A 22,236-nucleotide genomic window follows, 5' to 3' on the forward strand; every position below is an offset into this window, starting at 1 on the left:
GGAAATGTGCAAATTTAGTGTTGCTTTGTTTTTTTCTCTGCTCATTGAAAATGTTGTATTGTAAACGTGTATTTTGATGTATTTTGATGTCTAATTGTGCGAGACAACCAGGGATTTGCTCTTTTGTTTCTTTGTTCAGGAGGGAGGCCACTGCTGCCGTTTATACAGCCTTGCTTTTTCACTTATTTTTGTGTCTATTTGAGCAGACCCCTTAAGTCTGTCACTGACACTAGCTATATTTGCATGGACAAGAGTAATCAGAATAAAAGCCTGATCGGAATGAAAATATGCCAACATGCCAATCCAAAAGATATAATCCGAAAGCATATCATCCCAGCTATATAAAAGTTATGTATAAATATTTTTAGTGATAGTGATATTGTGGATCAATGAATTACTTGTGAGTGTTTTTTATGGCAATACAAGACACAATCATACATGGTCTCATCCCTCACATATCCTCCATGTATTTCGTGATTCTCCTGCGATCATTTCAGGCTGCGTCCTCTGCTGTCACGTCCCACTCCTCCCTCTATATCCAGCATCTCTCTTCCCACCTCACCTCTCCATCCACTCCTCCATCTTCCTCCATCTTCGTCCAACATCACCGGGAGGATGACATGAACTAAAATAAAACCATTTCACCCATGTGGCAGCTTCACACGCTCGCGTTCCTCACATGACGAGCAAATCAAAAGGACTTTGGTGTAGCTGCAGCTGTTAATCGAGCAGAGTCGGACCCTGATTCTTTTTTGCACGACTCTTTTACTGAAATTAAAATGAGCAAACAAAGCCAGAGCATGTGAAGAATGTGAATACTTAGTCTTTCTCAGTTTTGGCTGAGACACACTGCACATGTCAATGTTGTCTTCCTCCACATTAATTTACAGCAAAACACGATGGGTTTAAATAGAGTCGTGTTTCAAATCAAAATTCATCTGAAACAAACAACATTAGAAAATGTGTTTGTACTGACAGTAATTCATAAATTTCTCATCTTTACATCCTTAAAAGAATAGATAAACATTCTTTACATAAATCATTCAGCCTTAATTCCAAATGGAGGAGGAAGAGGAGCAGGAGGATAGAGATGAAGGACATACTGCTGCTACTGCTGTCCCCCTCATCCTCCTCCTCCTCCTGCTTCTCTTCGTCTTCATTTCCAAAGGAAGAAAGACAAAAAAAAATAAAAAATCTTCCTCTGTTCATGACCAGACTGGTCAATATGAGCCTGTAGACAGTGAGACAGAACGATGACACCACAACTGGGAAACAACAATAGAAGGTAATATCATGTGGCAGGAAAGCGGTCACCCATCCATCCATCTATCCATCCATGAACCAGCCCTTCTGGGTGCGCGTGTGTGCGCGCGCGCACGTGTGCGTGTCTACTGCTTCTTTGTGGCCTGCACACCTGCATCTGACAGACTGTGTGTGCTCTGAATATCAAACATATTTCAATCCCCTCTTCATGATTTCGTGTATAAATGTGCGCGTCAGTGGCTGCAGCTGTGCAGAGTTTGTTTGTTTGTGTGTTTGTTTGTTGTTGTGTGTGGTTTTGATGATGATGATGATGATGATGATGGCCTCAAACAATACAATCTTCTCCTTACCTTCTCGGCTCCTCTGTGTTTCTTGGCGGCCGGTGTGTCGTCATGCTGCCGCCTCACAACAATAGCGCCGCCGCCGCCGCCTTTAACTCCACAATCCTGCAGCGCGCTTTTGTTACTCACGACGTTGTTGTTGTTGTTGTTGTTGTTATTGTTCACGTTGTTAGTGTTGTTGCTGTGATTGTTGTTGTTATCTCCCATGATCCTGGAGTCCGGAGAGGCGCAGCGGCAGAGTCCGGGGCCATCGCGGCACAGATGATGCTCGGGCAGGGCGGACGAGGCGTGGAAGACGGAGGGAGGAGGAGACACGCCATCACCAGGCTTCTCTTTCCTGGTGGTGCGGAGAGGAGGAGCAGGAGGAGCGAAAGCGGCGGCGTCCATCTCCCTCTCCCTCTCCCTCCCCCTGTCCCTGTCTCTGTCTCTGTCTCTGTCCCTCTTCCAGCCCCGGATCACGTTTTTCCCCTTCCTCTCCTCCTTGCCTTTGGCGCATGGCGCAGACGGAGAGGCCGTGGTCACCTCGGAGACGCTGCTGATGCAGTTGTTATTGTTGCCGCCGCCGTCAGCCTCTCTGCTGACCGCTGAAATCATCCCCACAGCGTCTCCACCGACGCTGCGTCCTTGAACCTCCCGACGCTGCTGCTGCTGCTGTTGCTGCTGTTGCTGCTGCTGCTTCGCGACGCACGCGTCTCCACCGCCGCCGTGCACCGCGACGGTAGCGGCCGAGTGATCCGCCGCTGCCGCCCCCGGTTCCTCTTGTCCCTCCCGGCCGGCTCGGCTGCGTTTAGACGCAGATCTCCTCAGCTCCGACCCGCCGCCGCCAGGTGCACGGGTCTGGAGCGAGGGTAGGGCTGCGTGTCTGTCGGTTGAGGAGGAGGAGGAGGAGGAGGAGGTGATGGAGATGAAGGAGGAGGAAGACGACGACGTGGAGGAGGATGGAGCTGCGGGGTTGGGTGACTGGTTCCTGCAGTCGGTCAGCAGCAGCCCTGCTCCATTCTCGCCTGCAGCCCTCAGGAAGCGGTTCATCTCCTCCTTTCCTTGTCTCCTTTGTCGATCTCCACAATCATCAGCATTCAGGTCATTGTTGTCGGAGCAGGAGCCTCCCTCCGCAGCGAGACAACGAGCAGCGAGCTGCAGGTGCACACATGCAGGGGAGAGGCCTGCTCCTTTCAACACACACTTCACACATGCAAGAGAGTGGCTGAGTGACAGTTGACACACACACACACACACACACGTTTGCGCTTCATTCATAGGGTGGACACTCATAGACTATGCATTCCCTAGACCCTTACCCTAATCTTAACCATCACTAACCTAAACCCAATTCTAACCCTAACCCTAAAACCAAGTCTTAATCCCCCAAAAGCACTTTAAAGATGTGAGGACCAGCCAAAATGTCCTCACTATATACAAAAATACAAGAACATACAAGTCACTGCACGGATGTCCATTAATTTGGATAGCCTATAAGCAAAGTGTTATCCCCAACAATAGCTAGTTAATGCCTAACCCTATAACCTTCCCCTGTGGACATCAGAAACAAAAACACAAAAGTGGAGGTTTACAATTCTAGCTTAATCTTTTAAAAGTATGTTATTACTGATTGTTATTTGGCAAATTGTGTAAATGTATTATTTAATTTACTTATTATAATGTAAATATCAAATATTTAAAGTTTGTAATGATCTCATTGTGGCCCCATGACACTTTTCTGAGGCCCCAAAACCCTTCAAAACGCCCCTGTATGCAAATTAAATTGATATTTAAAATATTTCAGGTTTTAAATAATAACAGTGTAAACTATTACAAATAGGTGGTTTCTGATACCTATAATAATGTACAGACTATAGTGTTGCGCATAGTATAAATATTAATAATAATAATAATAATGATAATGATTTTTGATTTTTGATAATGAAAAAAACTTGTAGTGTCATCTATTGACCGCATGATGGCGCTGTATAGTTTGTTTAATGTTTGAATATTTGGCACAACTGATTGGATTGGACCACATTTAATGATCTGATACCCTTAGTTGTTCTCTTTTGAGAGTGTAAAAGTTGCAGTGATGTGCCACAGGGGGCGCTATAATAAAATCAGTCCACTTGGGAGACATTGCATTTGTCTTTAAATGACTTAACCAAACAACATGTAACAAAATACTTACAGTCAAATTGTATTCACTTGTCTTTTACATTAAAAGACAAGTGAATAAATATGGCAAAAAGTGTTAAGAAGACTCGATCCTCCTACTTCTCCGCAGTGGAGTTGGATTTATTAATAATGCATATGCAGAAAGTGAGCATATATTTAGTAAAAAAAAAAAACAAATAAGCGGGAGCTCGTGTGGCAGAAAATTGCTGACTAAGCCAATACATGAGAAAAAAGTAAATGTTTTGTCTTAATTATTCCACTTATTCAACAATTATATTCCATATGTGTGTTTGTGGGCACAGGAGCAACCCAACAGGCAGCAAACGTACTTGGCAGCAACTAAAGATGAAAAAATATATATAAAAATGTGAGAAAGAAAGAGAACTCCTAAAACAAAATGTAAAAATAATAGTCTCTCCAACATCAAGTCCTCCTTTGTCAAAATGGTAAAGCGTACACTTGCTTGTAAAAATGTAAACAAAATAGTGTCTCCAACTGAGAACTAAAGGGAAAAGAAAAGAGCACATTTTTGGAACCAAAAATAAATAACTCAATAGAAACAAAAACGTTACTTTTATGACATGTTTTCAGCTACTTGCTAAACTCCAGCTCTGTATGATCTTGAACATGTGCGTTTATAACAGAGTAATAACCTCACAGCAAATATGTGTATTGAAAAACATTTGTATTCTGCTAAATTAAATGTAAGCACGAGTCAATGTCTTGGCCTCATTCTGTATTTGGATCAAGATATACTAACTATTAGTACTTTGTGGCAGAAAGAAGTAAAAAGTATACTCAAGTGCAAGTATAAGCTTTAGTATTAAAGGCGCCATATGTAAGAATGTGGTAAAAAAAAAAAAAACGGTTACTACACTCAAATTCAAAATACCGAGGTCTTTCAGGTTTCGTTTTCTTCGCCATTGTAGCTCAGGCGTAACTGGCAACCCGTGGTTGCTCGGCAGCTGAGACTCTACTGACTGCAATGATTGGTAGATGGCGGTAGGTGGCGCCACATGCCAAAACATGATTTGCGGTCTGCAAAAGATTTTTTTTATGAAAATATTTTGGCTGTACTGTTGTTGTTGGTGAGTTCAGTTTGTTATATGAACATTATTCCTGAGTCTCTGTGACATATTAGGAGGATTTTATGGCCAGTTGCTTTAGATTTATGACATAATGCACCTTTAAATTAGATGTTTGTGTACTGACAGATGTCCACACTTCATATGAGAATTTGACTCTTTTTCCTTTATCTTTTTCCTTATTTCCTTAGCAGTATAGGCAGCTGTTCCCTGAAATAGCATGTACATGCATCTTCTGAGCAGAACCGCCAGTAGGAGGCACCCAATCTCTTTGAACTGACGAATGATTGGTCAAAGTCTCCAGTCATAGGCCATAATTCTACAAACCTGGAAAAAGAGTCAAGAGAAGGTCCAGAACGCTGTTTCTTTCTCAGTTTACATGATTTACATTTGTCTGAATATTATAATTGAATTATTGATCAAAGAGAAAAATGTTGCCTATATCGAGCTATAAACTGGTATCTTTTTCAGATGTCTCTGGAGTAGAGAGCAAACAAACATTTCCCAAAATCAATTTTGTTTTCTCAGTGAAAGAGCAAATCACTGACATGAGTTTGTCAATCACTGACCAGACCCACAGATAAGAGAAGCTGAGGTGATCGGTGAAAAGTCTAAATGAACTGTCATCAAACCAACCAAACAACCACTGTATAGACGGGACAGAGCACTTGAGTTACAGAGATTTGGAAGGTTTGTCAATGACAGCATGACCCGCGGTATATCAGAGGAATCAAATACAGTTGACAGTAAACAGGCCCGAGGTACAGGGGTCTATTCAAACACTGATGTGAAACAAACAGTCTACGTTTGAACCGTAAACTAAGTTATCAGACGGAAATTGTAAACTGCAGCACGTCTTGTTTCTCTTCATGAGAAAAAGGACGATGTCCCAAGTGTTCTATGCTCTGGCAAACCCAGCTCAATATCAGCATTGATTCAATCGACCAACAATGTTCCCAGTGTCTTAAGGTATTCAGGTTTTGATTTACAGTCAAACAATCATTCACTCCCACATTCACACCGATGGGCAATTTTAGAGTGTTCAATTGACCTCTGCATGTCTTTGGACATGTGGAAGTAAACCAGAGCACCTGGAGAAAACCCACACAGAAAGGCTCAGACCTGGACACAAATCTGTAACTTTTGTTTAGATTAACATTTTGTTATGCACAGGATCCACTGTTGCCACCATCAGTGAGACAAACTTATCCAAAGAGGCAGCAATAAACCAGTAGATTTCCTCTATGGACATCGGTTTCCAGCTTGAAAAAGCAGTCTAACTATCAATCAATCAATCAAATTTTATTTATATAGCCCAAAGTTTACAACATGGTTTGGTAACATCCTCTGTCCTTAGACCCTCGATCAGGGTAAGGAAAAACTACCAGGTAGAAACCTTGGGGAGAACCACAGGTGAAGGATCCACTCCCTGGACGGACAGACGTGCAGTAGATGTTACCCAAAACATACAATACACAATTACAAAGAATAGAAAGTAAAAAGTCTTTAAATGAGTGCTCTTTCCTGTCCTGACCTCATCTACGACATAAAACAACCAACCTGTTGTCAAGATATTATAGACATAAGCAGGCATAGATTTAGGTAGTTGAGCATTTTGTTTAGTGGCTAATGTCAACAGGCATGTTTCCATCATAGTACAGTTCAGTTTGGTACAGTTTGGAGCGGTAAAGCTCTCGGTCAGTCTTGCGTTTCGACTGAGAACAGTATACTTTTACTTGGTAGGCGGGGTGTGAGCTGTACCCTATGGCTATGTATAGGTGCACCGACAATGTGAACAACAGACAGCAACACAATGGACAACAATGGAGGACATCCATCAGAAATGATTTTCCTCTCGGTTTGTGGCTGTTTGTCTCAACTAGACGTGAAACTTTGTATGAGAATAGACTGCGGGTGTTGAAGAAACACTGGTCGCAGAAGAGTGCTGCTTTTCTGTCACACAATCAGCTCTACTGTCGTGGGTTGAGTTCCACCCGTACCATACCATTACTCTGGTATAGCACAAGGGAAGGGTACCAAAAAATTGAATCTTGGAGCCGGTTATTTTAGTACTATTTCTAATGGAAACGCAAAAAAAAATCACAAACTGAACCATTTCACTCCTTAATTGTCCTGGTATCACACCTGGAGAGCCTCCATGTTACCTGGCTGGTACACGTAACACAGTCAGGGGTGACTGTCAAAACCTCATACATCTTTACTTCAAAATCCTGAACTATAACTTGGCCTCAAAAAGATAATAATATAATAATAATGATTATTATCTAGCAGGTTTACAGGCTGCACGGTTGCGCTCTTGCCTTTGCAGCAAGAAGACCCGGGTTCAATCCCCAGCTGGAACAAAGGCCTTTATTGGTGGGTGGGTTTTCTTCGGGTTCTACGGCTTCCTGCGACAGTCCAAAAACATGCAATCTCGGGATTAGGTGAATTGGTCACATGCAATGGCCTAACGCCCTATGTCAGCGGAGATTGGCACAGCACCGCCCGTGACCCTCCAGGAGGATAAATCGGTAGATGATGGATGGATGGCGGTTTTACAGCAAAAGTTAGTCATCATTTATGGAGTTTATGGAGTGAAATGTTTGAAATGCTGCCTGGTATAATTTAAACTTTTAACTGTATAGCTACATCACCATGATCAATTTTCACAGGAAGGTGTTAAAACCTGCTGCACCCAGAGGATCATTCCCTGTGGGGTCACTGTATGTGTTCCTCTGCCTCCCACTGGTTTTCTGTTCAAAAAGTCAATGCAGACGAGATTCTTTTGGTTTGCCCTCTCCTTCTCCTCTTTAATAGAATAGTATTCATAAAATAAGTACATTTTCATTTTGTCCAATTTTTTGACTTATCAAAGACATGCATATTATGTTCAGAGAGTGTGGTTTAAGAACCTGAGGATGGCAGGATCTGTTTTCAATGAAAATTCTGACTTAAATTACAAAAAGCCGTCTTTTTAAAAAATGTGTTCCACTCTGATAATACATGAGCTAAACATTATTTTCAGGTGTATTTTGAATTTGTGGGCTGATTTGTGCGGCAGTCCGCGCACAATGATACGTTTGCCAATAGCTGAATCTGTCCTGCGATGTCTTGTCATGTTTTCAGCTTCAGTTCAGGTGGTTCATGTTTGTGTTTCAAAGATCGTCTGATCCCTGTTTGCACACCACAACACACAGGGAAAGCTTTGCACTTCTCACCGATTAAAGTCCAGATGCCAGTCACTCGTTCTGAATGTGAATCAGTCCAAGCCACTGAAGAACAAGTTACATCAGATCTTCACCTTTTTTTGTTTCAGAGCAGAACAGAACTCAGGGAAGATTAATGACAATATGGGAAAATTGAAAATACCTGCAATACGTGGGTAATAGAAAACACAATTTAGTTAAAATAATTATCACATCATGATAATGTTTTAGCTTTAACATGGTGTCAGAAAACGGACAAAAAAAATCACTAACAAGCTTAAAAGTAGACAGATAAGAAAAAAAGATTTGGCAAACGTTTGTATTTCAAAGTGCAATGTGTGTGTGTGTGTGTGTGTGTGTGGTAATCTGAGCTGAGTGTTATCATCTGTGAGTTACAAGGCCACAATAGCAGTCAACAATTTATATTATGTGAACACAGGCACACGCACATGCACATGCACACGCACACGCACACTCTTGTTTCTCCATTGTTGTGAGCCTGTTTTTTGAAGTCACATGACTGAAATGTCACACCAGCAGATTCTGCATTTCATTACTTGACTTGAGGCAAGATAATGGTGTAGAAGGGAATGCTATAATTGTTGAATGTATAGCCCCTTAGTCTCTAAACAATTCGATTCAATTTTATTTGTATAGTGCCAAATCCTAACATACATCATCTCAAGGCACTGTACATAGACAACACCATACAGAGCAGAGAAACCCAACAATTCACACAATGAGCAAACACTAGGCATCAGTGGAGAGGGAAAAAAAACTATCTTTTAACAGAAGAAGAAATCTCTGACACCCCGGTTGGGGTGAAAGGAAAAATGAGGGACAGAGGAGAGGTGGGAGACAAGAGGGAGATGAGGTAGAGACGGAAGAAGGAGATCAGAGAGAGAGAGAGAGAGAGAGAGAGCGAGGAAAGGAAGGAAAGACAAACTAGGGAGAGAAAGAACGTTTAATGACATATACTGTAATGAAGTCATATTAATACCCTGTGTGAGAGAGTGAGTGTACCACCAGCAGTCTAGGTCTATAGCAGCATTACTAGAGCCAGCTCTACTATAAGCAGAGGCGCAGCTTGTGAACAGGCAAGGCAGGCAACTGCTTGGGGCCCCGAGCTGATAGGGGGCCCCCCGACACTCGGCGCCTGAGGGCTGTTTTTACCGAAATGTGTAGTGACCAGCCGCATCCCAGTCCCCCTTAAAAAAACAATTTGCAATGACATCTCAGTAGGAAACCTCCCTAAAGGGGCCCCACCTCACGTTAACCTGTGTGAAGTTATCGTTCTGCAAGTTGGAAAATGAAGAGGATTATTTACAGTGTAATGCATATCTTTTTTACTCAGTTTAATTATAAACATTAGTTTATATGTTTTGTTTAGTTATTTACAGTATGTTATTGTTATATATAATTATATTGTTTTTTTTAAAGATATTTACAGTATTTTATTGTTCTTTACATTTATATTATTATGTTATTAATATATTATATATTCACATACTTTTTAATTACAAGGTTTTTCCATGTTATTTCATTCATTTGGAAAAAAAAAAAACAATATTTTGAACTCATACATTTTTCGTTGGTGTCAGATTATTTGTAACATAAAGGTGATGAACACTGTTTGGAAGGAAGGGCCCCCTGGGAATTTTTGCTTCGGGCCCCTACAGGCTCTAGAATCGCCTCTGACTATAAGCTTGAACTGAGTGGATACCAGTGTGTGCGCAGTCACTTTCTCGCACATATAATTTGATTAACAATATACTGAAAGGCTATTACAGAATTATTGATTAACAATGACAAAAAACTACCCACCATTTCAGCAAAGGGGAAGTAATAAGATTTTACTGTGGCTAGGGTTTTTTGTTATCTTTAATGCGCCATTAAAGGTAAAAAAAAAAGTGAATAAAGAGTTCCTGCAAACTAAGCCAGAAAGAGTAACATGGAAATTGCATGGAAACATTATGTTCCAAATGACACCAAACACCTCCGCAGGATCTGCCACGTGAACAAAGAGAAAGAAATGCAGCTCCGAGGAGAAAATACATAAAACATTTAAAAGAAAGCTGGGTAAAATGTCACTGATCAAAGGTTTAAACACACAAACACACACACACATATAGACTATCATGTTTTACCCTCTGATTGGCTGTGACATGTGAGACCAGGAGGCCCTGTAGCAGACACTCCCACAGACAGGTGAAGCAGCACAAGATCGGGATCACACCGCAGAGTCACTCCACCTCTCAGTTCTCTGGGCAGCTTTTTCAGGACACGCGCGACCAGTAACCAGCACATGTGGTGAATCTGGTCAGATCACAGGAATAAAGGCTGACATGACGACAGAGCAGTGTGTGAGCCACCAGACGTCTCAGGAAGATGCTTGGAAGTGTAACAGAGGAGCCTCAAAGCAGGAGGAGAGGGATTATCAGTGAGTGTGTGATGCAAACAAACAAACAGAAGATTATTTTTGAGCTGTCACAGTCATAAAGTCCAGGTTGAGGCGGTATAATCTCTGTTAGCTCTAAAAGAGGCAAACACTGAGTTCGGATCATTTCTCATCAATAGTTTTCTTGTTCTATTCACATTCAAGGGATAGTGCAGGTTTTTTGAAGTGTGATTTTTTTTATGGACTTTGATGACTTTTGAGTAATTCGCAATGCAACATAAACTCTGGGAATAGGCTGTCTAATGGTGAGATAAAGCTGTGAGTATATTGTTGAAACATCGTAAGCAATTTAAACATTTTAGCTTTTAATAAAGCAAATCGTTTGTTTTTATTTCCGATCTGTCGTAAACAGAAGATATACACATACACTCATTTCTGCCAACACTGTGAATCAACCCTGACTGATGGACCACCTTATGACAGCTTATCACAGCAAACATTAACCCTATCAATGTGTATCAATGTTGAGCAATAGTGACAGAAATCACAACAGGAAAGCTATATTTTATGTTATTTAAAGACAATGTTTCCATTTCACAGTCTGACTTCCTATACCTCAGCTTTTTACCATTTTTTATAAAATGTTTTTTTTGCAGCATTAACTTTTGGATACAGCAATCGCAATAACGTGTGATGACAACATGAGGAGTTTTTAACATGACATTGCCTTCAAATGAGAAAGTGGAGAGCACAGCATTGCTCTGCACCAGTGCTTTGTGTATTACAGTATTAATGTAATGCAAATATTATTGACAGAGGGAGAACATTTGTCATTTGTGAACGCCAAATGCAACAATGCCAAATTGTTTTAAAAAATTTAACCTTTCAATCCACCATAAAATTAACTTTAAAGGTGCCATATGTAAGAATGCGGCCAAAAACGGTTACTACATTCAAATTCAAAATACAGAGGTCTTTTAGGTTTAGTTTTCTGATGCAACCTGTGGTTGCCTGGCAGCTGAGACTCTACTGACTGCAATGATTGGTAGACGGCAGTAGGTGGCGCCACATGCCAAATATTTTTAATGCAAATATGTTGGCTGTACTGTTGTTGTTGGTGAGTTCAGTTTGTTATATGAACATTATTCCTGAGTCTCTGTGACATATTAGGAGGATTTTATGGCCAGTTGCTTTAGATTTATTACATTATGCACCTTTAACAGGCTCCATTTTTTTTTTTAATTACAGCAAAAGTATTTGGCGACCAAAAATGTAAGAAACTTTCCACGGACAATGCTGTGAATGTAATGTTAGTGTGGCATTCAAATGGACTCATCTCGTAAACACATGACCCCATTTGAATTCACCATGACACCTCATTGGTCCTCATCTTTCACTTTAAATGTGTCACACATGCTTGCTTGTGTAAGATAGCAGCAGATTTGTTTTCCTTCGGTAAAACGGTCATTTTTAATCAACTATGAGATTGGCACATGGTCTTTTTAAAAATCTGTTGCTGTGGGGGATTTTTTGTCCAAGAAAAATGATGTCCACATTACTGATCAAGTCTAATATGTCAGTAAACGGAATCATTTCCTCCTGTGCTGAGGCTCAAGTTCATTATATTATGTGTTCCAATTAATTGTATTCATCCCTTTGATTTAATCATCACCATGTGCTATGGTTATTGTGATTCATCCTGTGTAAACAAGGCTAACTGTCTTTGGAGGTGAGATTAAATTGACAAGTGTCTATTAGCTCTGATGCTCAAGAAAAGTTCAAATCTATTTATCATCTCAGTCCATTTACTGGAAGTGAAATTCTATAACATGAACATCAGTCACGTGTTGCCTTCAGGCTCCTCACGCTTCAGTTTGTATCATCATCAGGTGTGAATGCGGTGTTACATTACCACAAGGTAACTGACACACACTGAACACAGAATCTTTGTCTGGATCTAAATACTTTACAAGTCAGGAAGCCCCAGTCTCTTCTGCATTTGCTGGTCTTTTCTATTTGTGCAGTGTTCCCTGCATCTACAACTCTGTATGGTCCTATTTGACTTGTTGCATCTTCTCCTGATGCTCTTGCTGCTATACGGAAACATTTTGTGCACATTTGCTGACTGTTGTTTTCTGTAGTTCAGATGTAGAGAACATGGCTGAGGAGCATCAGAAGAACGGTCGGACGATCAGCGAGCCTCAGCAGGCAGCTGATCACGATCTCTACAGCAGCAGGAAGAAACCAGCGTTAATCAGGTAAACAACAGACAATGAATGCTCATACTGGGCAGCTTCTTGTGAAGAACCAATTAGGTTTAAACACCAAAGAAAAAACAGATACCCCAAGACTGCATAAAGTGTGCATTAAAAAATGTGGTGTTGCTCCATTGTTTGTGTGAACAAGCCAGCTGGTCTTCCTGTTTTAACCAAACCAAATGGTGGTGAAATATTTTTGACATTTCAAAACCGATCAAACTGAGTCCCCCGAACTATCCTGGTTTGAATGTGCCCTCGTGTGTCATCTTGTTTTGCAGCTTTAGGTTTATTCAACAGAGATTTACTGTATATGTGTGTGATACATACTAGTGCAGTGCCCGTAGGAAGTATGTATTCTTATAGTGGGAGCTGAAGATTTTTCAGTTATGGTAATGCATGATCATTAGGCACAATGCAACTCAAATACGCCTTGTACAGAGATTCCAGCGTGGCTGACAGTCACAAAACAGCTAGCTGCACTAATGCTAATCGTAGCCTCGCTAGCTTACCTTTGGAAACAGGTTCTCCAAGTTAGCCGCAAAATACTAGCATGCTAATGCTAAATAAATATGTGCTCGCGTATCGGTGAATGGACACAGATTTCGTCGTTTCAATATAACACCATGTTCTGCGTTGAACCGTGTGAAAATGTGTCACCCACCGTGAGGACAGCCTCCCTTCTCCTCCGTGATAAATCAGCAAAAATTAAAATTACTCCAAAAAATTTGAAAATCAAGGATGCACACCATCGGGCCATGCTCAACCCATATCCAAAATCTTAGTGCGATCTGACTAACAGTTAGCGAGATTAGCCCGTCACAGACAGACACACATAATTTGCTTTATAGATGGATTAATATGCTTGAATGTGTGGCAGTGCACAGATGTAATTAATCTAATATACTGTATTTAATGTTGGATCGGCTAAATAATAAACTAACTGATCTGCTTCTGTATGGCTTTTACTGCAGGTCAAAGACCTTCGATCACTCCATGCTGACTCAGACGCAGACAGACCCAGAGACCAAGATAGAGAGGAAGAAGCCTCAATACAGCCAGGTGAGCTTTCAGTCTGGAAACTCTGATAGGCAAAAAACTGTTAGAACACTTGTAAGCACTACAGCATGGGAGTCACTCGCACATCAATTCTGACTGACCATTTTCCAACATTCCAATGACAATCACGAAAAATGACAGAAAGATTGGTCTGACACTATTTTCAGACCAGAATACACTCTTTTTCTTTTTTTGTTGTTAATTACCACACTGGATGCACGTCAACATCATGGAATGTCTTCCTTTTAAGAGCAGCCTACATTAAAACAGATATGTTAATAAGGATCAAGAGTTAGCAACTTATAATGAATTGTTTGATAAAATAGACAAAACCAGAGGTTGGTCAACGATACCTGAAAATATTTAAGGCATCCACACATATATTTTCCCAGGAATCATTTCACAATAGATTTTATTTTATTTTATAAAAAAAAAAGAAGATATAGGCTTATATATTCTTATAACATTTGATAACGTCTTATGGATCTCCTCATGTGTCACAGAGTAGATGCCTCATTTGAGACACTGATCAAGTCAATTTAGTATTGCACGTTTTATAATTTAGACAATACTGTGTTAGTGAATTACAAACAAGCAACACACTAACACTATATCCTAACCAGAGCGTGTGTGTGTGTGCATGTGTGTGTGTATATGTTGTGTTTCAGCTTTCTAAGAGCAACTGTCAGTACCATAAAATATTCAAGGAGATCAGCAAAGAGGAACAGCTGAGGCAAAGTAAGTGTTTCATGATCAGAAACAGGTTTTAGTTAATAGCTGTTTCCAAATCCTTCAGCAGATGTGTGAGACAGAAAGGCCAACCTATATAGCAGTGTTTTGGTAATTACATATATATATATATGCGTCTGCTTGAACAAAACTTTAAAACCTTATAAATAAAGCTCATTATTTTTTCCTTACCTGAAGTGTTTTGCAGATTTCTCTTGGTAACATGCTGATTTCTTCCTGTTGATCAGGTTACACCTGTGCTCTGCAGAAAGACATCCTCTATCAGGGACGACTGTTTGTCTCCGACCACTGGATCTGCTTCCACTCTAAGGTGTTTGGTAAAGACACAAAGGTAAACTGGGATGGAGTTCACTATTGTTAAAGAGGATTGTTGTCATATACATATATAAAATAAGCATAACTTTTATGTCCCTTTATCAAATCAAATTAGTGGGGCAGAGAAGTGAAACAATTGTTCAAATAATGATGATACAAACATCAAACTTGGTACAAATACTCCTTAGACATTACTCTTCTGAAAAAGTGTGTGGACCACTTGAAATTCAAGATGGCCGCCCATTTCCCAAGATGTCCGCCATACAGACTTGTAATAGTGCAGCAGATAACGGAAAAAATCATTCAAATAGTGATATAAGCACTTAAGTTGGTACAAATACTCCTTAGACTTTACTCTTTTGAAAAACTACTTGAAATTCAAGATGGCCGCCCATTGTCCAAGATGGCCACCATGCAGCCTTATAAATGGGGACATTTTCACACATAATCTCAACACTTTGATCAATTTGGATGATCTTGGTGTCTACAAGTATAGGGAATTTGAAGTTTTCCTAAGCCTCACACTTGCAGCTACATAGCCTTCAGCAGGTAAGATTCTGAATGGCATCCACACTTCAGCTGTCGGCAAGTCTCTGCAGTTGGTGGAAGTGCTGTCCAGAAGACCTTCCATGTATCTGCACTCTTTGTCCATTCCCAGTCAGTATTGTCTGACTGCGTATGTTTCTGTTTGCTCTGTTTCCGAGCAAACATTTCCAGTCTGGCATCATCTACACGTGCAACTGTACTGGACCTGTCATACATTGTCACCACAAACTTCTTGAGGACATCCGGTGGGTGCTGGCTTAGCTTGGCAAAGACATCAGATGCCTCAACACACACATCCCAGGTTTGCCATGCAGACTTTCTCTCTTTGCCGCGGAAGCCTGAAACAACATCGCAACCAGTGAAGGCTTGAAAGAAGAGTATTCCTTTGCTTTTTTTCCCAGTCCGATAGAGGTGTAAAGGTCACGTATAAGAAAGCACCTCAGGTTGCATGCTTGACCAAAGGACACCCACAACTGCAGCAGACCAATCCGTTGAAAGAGAGGCAGGACACTGTTTGCTATGACGAGGACATCTGTGTCACTGGCCTTAACCATCAGGACCTTGCTCCCCGCCTCCACTGCACAAAGATGGGTGTGTCTGCTTCCTCGTGACTACATGGTGCTGTCCCAAACTGATCGTGTCGTTGCAGGCAACATCTACATCTTTGGTCACGATCAAGGTGGGTGTAGACATCTGAACGGCTCAGTTTTGTTACTGAGCTGCACTGTCTCATAGGAAGTTTGAGGGGATTTTGCCTTGCTTGTTACTCTGCGTTTTACCCCATGTCCACACTTTGACCTGGTTTCAGCCTTGAGACTTGATGACATCAAACACGATGTCTGTTTGTACTTTGGGGAGAACATCCAACATGGCATAGTCTTCAAAAGTCTTCGAGGTTTCGTGGTGGCAGGGTGTTCACCAATGCTGAACCATCAATGTTGATTGCATCACCCTTTGGTTCCACATCAGGCATTGTAACATGGCTCTCAAGAATGGCTGCAAGCTGGGACTTCTGACTGGAGTAAAGCTTCCAACCATCACTCAAGGCAGCAGGGAACTGCTGATTTTACTGGCAAAAGAACTCATGCAGGTCACATTCTCTGCTCTGGCAGCATGAGATGAACAGCTTGGAGAAGAGCTGGGAATCCTCCATCAGCAGAAGCTGGTTACTGTTTTTCATGATTGGGTCATATAATGTGGCCTCTTCCTCATTTTGCAGGGGCTCCATGAACTGCTGGAAACAAGTTCTGCCCCTCTCATAATGTGTTACACACTCTCACCTGGTTTAGCCTGTGAGCCAACATAGTGGATTTTTTTTTATCTAAGGCCAGAATAAGGCAGAAGTAAACTTTTGAGAGGTTTAAGGGTCCCATATATGGATTCTACATGGTAAAACATTTATGTATTGATGTCAGAATCATCCATATTGGCCAGATCTGTGCATATTTATTACTGAATATGGTGGCCATCTTGAAAATGGGCGGCCATCTTGAATTTAAAGTGGCCCGCATATTTTTTTGAAAAGAGTAATGGCTAAGGAGTATCTGTGCCAATGTTGGTGCTTGTATCACTATTTGAACGATTCCTCTGAAAATATGATTTTATCTGCCCCACTCCATCAAGTAAAACTATCAGACCCATGTGTGTATAAAGTAGTAACACAGGGGTTGGCAGAAGCAAGTATTTATCTTATCAAACTGCTGAATGACTGGGTTTTTGAGAAATCAAATTCAATTCTGAAACTTGGGTGCTTCTTTGTGTTGTTGAAATAAAATTTAAATAAATCACTTCCTGTGTGCATCACAGGAATGCCAGTGCATGAAACAAGATCTAAACACAGCTATACTGAGAAACTGAGTCGTGTGGAGTTGATAGGCTTAATCGGCGTTGTGTGAACTCATTTCACAATGATTTGAATGTATTTAAAAGTTACACAATACAGTTTTAAATAATCAAAATTTAACTAGAGAAACTTCTTTAACAGTATTTAAATTCTCCTGTATCAGTGTTTACCTCGCCCGCCGCAGGGACGCGTAAACTCGTCCCTGCAACTGTTCTACTGGTGTTTGTCCATCTCAGATCGCCATCCCAGTGATGTCTGTCACTCAGATCAAGAAGACCAAAACTGCTATCCTGGTGCCAAACGCTCTGGTGATTGCCACGGCAAATGACAGGGTGAGAAAGCACACGCAATCATTTCATCTTCACACGGTTGTTTTCGAATAACATCTAGGTGGATTCTTAAATGCGTTCTGTTGCAGTACGTGTTTGTGTCGCTGCTGTCCAGAGACAACACCTACAAGTTCCTGATGTCCATCTGTCTTCACCTGGAGGTAAGACAGGACCAAGCCAACATGCCATCTGTGGTACTCTTTCTTGGCATAAATCATACTGCTGCTCGCTGATCTTCCCTTCTTTCCTTCACTGAGCTTCAACAACTTATTCCGATATATTCATGGTGTGGCTGATCAACTTAATACCACTGTAATTTCTACAGTTCTGCACATCGCCCACTACTCCTTCTCCACTCCCCAGACTCTTTCTTGTTCTCCAAGATTGTGTTAAACGATCTGGTCAAAAAAGTCCACGGTTTCTCTCTTAGACATCTCCATACCTCCACATGTATGTCATCTGGACCAACTGCCTTTCCACTCTTCATCTCCATCATCTCGTTCTTCTGCCCTCATTTCCTCATTACTAATCATCTGCACAGGATTAGTCTGTCTCTCCTCCATCTGTCCTCTTCTCCCTCTCATTTTCCTCATTCATTAGCTCCTTCCATCTTTTCAACACACTGCTCAATTGATAGAACATTTCAATCGTCATCCTGATGCACATCCTTTCCAGCTGTGTCTCTCTGTCTAGCCACTCGATACAAGTCCTTCCCTCCGTCCTTAGTCTTTGCCACACGCCAAGACTCCCAGTACTCATGCCTACTTTCTTCATCTCCGAGTCCCAGGCTTGAATGTCATCCCTCTTTTTCTTTTCCATCGTCTTCCTTTGGATTCCGTCCTGAACTTCCTCGTTTCACCAACCACGTTTCCTTGTCTTGTTTGCTCTGTCCAAAGGAAACACAAAAACACCATCTTGGCTGTATCCCTCACCACTTTAGCTGCACTTTCCCAGTCATCGGGTAACTCCTCACTACCTCACAGAGCTTGCCTCAACTCCCCACTGAACTCTGCACCTCATTCCACATTTCTCTCTTCAAACCCTATACCCACTCAGCACCTCCTCATCACCTGTAAATGTAAATGCACATACTACTGTAAATGCAGGAGAGGAGTCCATGCAGCAGTCCCATCCCCTCCTCAGCAGAGAGCAGCTTCAGAGGTCAAAGGACACCACTATCACCTCGCTTTCCTCTGGTGAGTCAAACACTTACACACCATTCTTTTATGTTTCCCGACTAACTAACTGTTTACACAGTCACATAATGGGGACTTGTCCTCCTTGTGGGGACAAAAAGCAAGTCCTCATAATGTAAATGATTATATTTTATGGTGAAGAAAGGTTTTAAGGTTAGGTTGAGGGTAGGGTCAGGGTAAGGGTCAGGGTCAGGGTTAGGATTAGGCCAGTAGTAATTATGGCTAAGGTTAGAGTAAGTCTCCAGGAAATGAATGTAAGTCAATACAATGTCCCCTGAAAGTCCTGAAAACCTCATATGTGTTTGTGTGTCTGTGTTTGTAGAGTTTTCCAGGTGACTTTGCTGACCTGGATGGAGCAGTGAGGCAGAGAAGGCAGGAGATGGAGGAGGAGAGCAGCAGCTCCGATTCTCAAACCCCCGACTACGACAAGATAGCAGGTCAGCTGGTTGTGCTCACAATCATACATGCTGTAGATGACTGTTGTAGTCTTGTCAGCTGACAAAGTATAAATCCCAACCATTCAAACAACCCTCTGACTGAAATAATTATAAATGACATGTGTGAGAGTAACAGGATATGTATCATATCAGCCACACAGTAAATGTATTTTATCCATAATGTGTTCCAATGATGCTCAACGCATCCTTCATCTGAAAACTGGCTCTGTCAAGCAATACTACCAGACCTGACTGAGGGACAGTTTGATTGTATACAGTGGCAGTGCAGTGGTGGGCATGCATATGTTTCTCCTTTTTTCCTTGATTAGGTGAAGGAAATCTCAGCTGGATAAAAATCTGCTAAAAGTCCAGTTCTCTGGGTTAATCTTGTCCTGTTCACACTGCTGTAGAATTCCCTGTTCCTCCGTTCCTGGATGTGTTAGATCACGCAGACGGTTCAGGACCTCCTGAACATCTGGACAGTCAGCACGTGGTGAAGAGCCAGCGTCAGAGCTCAGACAACAAGCAGCATGAGACGCAAGCTGCTGGTAACATGATTCCTGTGTCTTTTTGTAGTTGTTTTGCTTTGTGTCTTTGTTGCTGTTGTAGTTGTTTCATATCTTCTTATTGATTTCTTCTGTTTCAGGATCAGATGTGATGAACGACAGCAGGACTCTCAAACCTGTTTCTCTTAACACTCTGCTGTTCGTGTATATGTTTCTGTAGGTTTACTGCTATTCATTCATTTATTCATTCAGTCAGTCAGTCAGTCACAGATCACCTATTTTTTATTATTTACAATGTGTGTATATGTGTGTGTTTTCAGAGTGTGTGTCCTTGCCCTGTCTTCCTGTTACCTGGCCTTTAAAATCGTCTCGTTGGAGCAGACACTGTCGACGCTCAGTGCTATCACAGAGTTCAGTCACCACAGAGAGTGAGTTCACGTTCTGAAAATGGATCCTTGCGTTTCTGGGAATTATGGGAAACCAGACATTACACAGACTGATATGGACGTGCATTGAGAAAATCAACATTTCTTTCACTCACCTGCAAACCAACAACCACAGTGTTGTTGTTTGAATGATGTGTCAGACTTGTTAAAAATATAATGTTGTTCTTGCAAATAGTAACAATGTCAGTATGTGAAGATATCTGAATAAAGGGCAGGGAAGGCCAGATTAAACTGTGGTCACGGGAGACACATTCAGGATGCTTCTAACACTATTGTCGTTGCTGTGGAATAATATAGTGCTACACTATCCCTGCTGAACCAGGATTATCACTCCTTTGCTGCAAAATCAACTTTTTAATCATTTAAATCCTTATATTTGAGACTCTGGAGGTCCTATCAGTCGGCAAAGTGTGGAAAAAAGATGACTCACTCATGTTTACGTGGTCCTCCTCAGTCTAAGTACAGGAGATGAAAAAACGCGATGTTGACTTCTGCACTCACTGGGACGTCACAATGCGCTAAATTCCTGGAATTGTTGTCTCGCGGAGCTCCACTTTGTCCGTAAAACACACGAGAGTGCTGGCGAAGGCAACGGTATCCAAAAAACAGGCTCCACAGTGCAGCGCAGAGTTCTACACAAACTTCCAGCCTCAGAGGATTTATCTGTCCAGTGGATACATGTTATATATGACGGCAATGTGCCTGCTAGAGCCTGCAAATTATCACTTTTCCAAATGCTAACTGCTGTTAGCTCCCAGTAGCCTCTATGGCTGTCATTTCCTGTCCCTTAAGTTTGGTTTTATTTTTTTTAAGGTGGACCTAAAGAGATACTACTAAACAGAGTGTCTGAACAGGGCTGTTTTGGCAGAGTGATTGAACTGCTGTGGTGCTTCATCCTTATGGTATTTTGACCAAAGCATGTCACAGACATGTTCATTAGGACACCAGGGAACTAGGTTCACTTGGAGAAATAGGGTATAATATGACCCCTTTAATGCATTTAAACATGTCATGATATTTAAGGATTTATGCTCAGTGTGCTATTTTCTTCCAGAAACAACTTTTTGCGAGGGAGCGCTGACCTGAACACTGAGCTTTTCTCTGAATTGTTGACCATCAACCTGATTAAACTAGAGAAGGTGAGTCAGTTGGTTGAATATGGTCATCCAGGTAAAATGTAATTGGGCGGGGCTTGTAATGTATACAGCAGCCAGTCACAAGGGCTTCATTTTTAGTGCCAGCTCATTTTTTGCATTCTGTGTCTGCAGAGACACATTTCCACTTGCACACAGAAGTCAATGGTTCCATCAATAAATAACATTAACATGTTTATAAAATATTAATCTAAAAGTGTAATACAATACAAAATTCCTTCTAGTAAAGCGTAATGTTGCATAATGGACCTAAGGATGTTCTGGCTTTCGCAATATGCCTTTAAACCTGCAGAAACGCTTCAGTCCGGAGTTTCCAAAGTGAAACCAGACACTGCTGTTAATCAAACATTTATAGTCAGCGATCTGCTCACACAGAGATGACAGCATCAGCTGTAAGAAGAGTTCGCCTCGAATCCAGCACTGAATGACATTTCACACGGACACTCGGGTCACGCACAGCAGCTGACAGATACTGTTATCCTGATATTATATTCATGATCATCATTTTTAGTTTCATCTAATTCCATTATCACATTTTTCTCATCAGATCATTAGTTTTAATAACTTCTATCTATTTCTGCAGGTGCAGAGGAATCTGCAGAGACTGTTGGAAGAAGCCGTCTGAATGCATCAGGATCAAAGCATAAAGATCTGTAAATATTCTGTACATATATAGTTTTATTATTGCTGTAGTTACACACTATCAACTCTGATGTGCTTTGGATTATATACTGTTTTGGGCTTGAAAACAAAGCACACAAAGAAGAGCGGTGAGTGGTATCTCTGCTTTATGCTGATGGAAAATTATTAATTATTATTAAATTACTGACTGTTACAGAGACATCTATCTATCCATCTTCTACCACTTTATCCTCCATGTGAGTGTCGCAGGGGGCGCTCTGCCCAAGTATCACTGTGATTCTGTAGATATATTGATGGAATTTGTT

General features: G+C 41.3%; 2 protein-coding genes across 2 annotated transcripts in view; one reads left to right on the top strand and one right to left on the bottom strand.

Moving 5' to 3' along the window:
- znf608 (zinc finger protein 608) overlaps positions 1-2,680 on the bottom strand; it is a gene marked incomplete at both ends in the record, with an annotated part of 42,759 nt that extends 40,079 nt beyond the window's left edge. The window contains 2 exon segments of the mRNA XM_083904606.1: positions 1,614-2,656; positions 2,659-2,680. Of these exon segments, the coding sequence (XP_083760732.1) occupies positions 1,614-2,656; positions 2,659-2,680 (1,065 nt within the window).
- A 7,720-nt stretch (positions 2,681-10,400) lies between these two features.
- gramd2b (GRAM domain containing 2B) lies at positions 10,401-21,914 on the top strand (the record flags this gene model as incomplete). Its single annotated transcript, XM_083904607.1, has 14 exons — positions 10,401-10,495; positions 12,595-12,711; positions 13,683-13,770; positions 14,436-14,505; positions 14,745-14,848; positions 17,458-17,553; positions 17,640-17,711; positions 18,657-18,746; positions 19,069-19,183; positions 19,594-19,731; positions 19,830-19,905; positions 20,010-20,117; positions 21,190-21,274; positions 21,873-21,914. The coding sequence occupies 14 exons, from the start codon at positions 10,401-10,403 to the stop codon at positions 21,912-21,914; spliced, it is 1,296 nt and encodes a 431-aa protein (XP_083760733.1).
- Positions 21,915-22,236: the final 322 nt, after the last annotated feature.

Source organism: Microchirus variegatus (assembly GCF_963457635.1).
Source record: "Microchirus variegatus genome assembly, chromosome: 18".
Lineage (NCBI taxonomy): Eukaryota > Metazoa > Chordata > Actinopteri > Pleuronectiformes > Soleidae > Microchirus > Microchirus variegatus.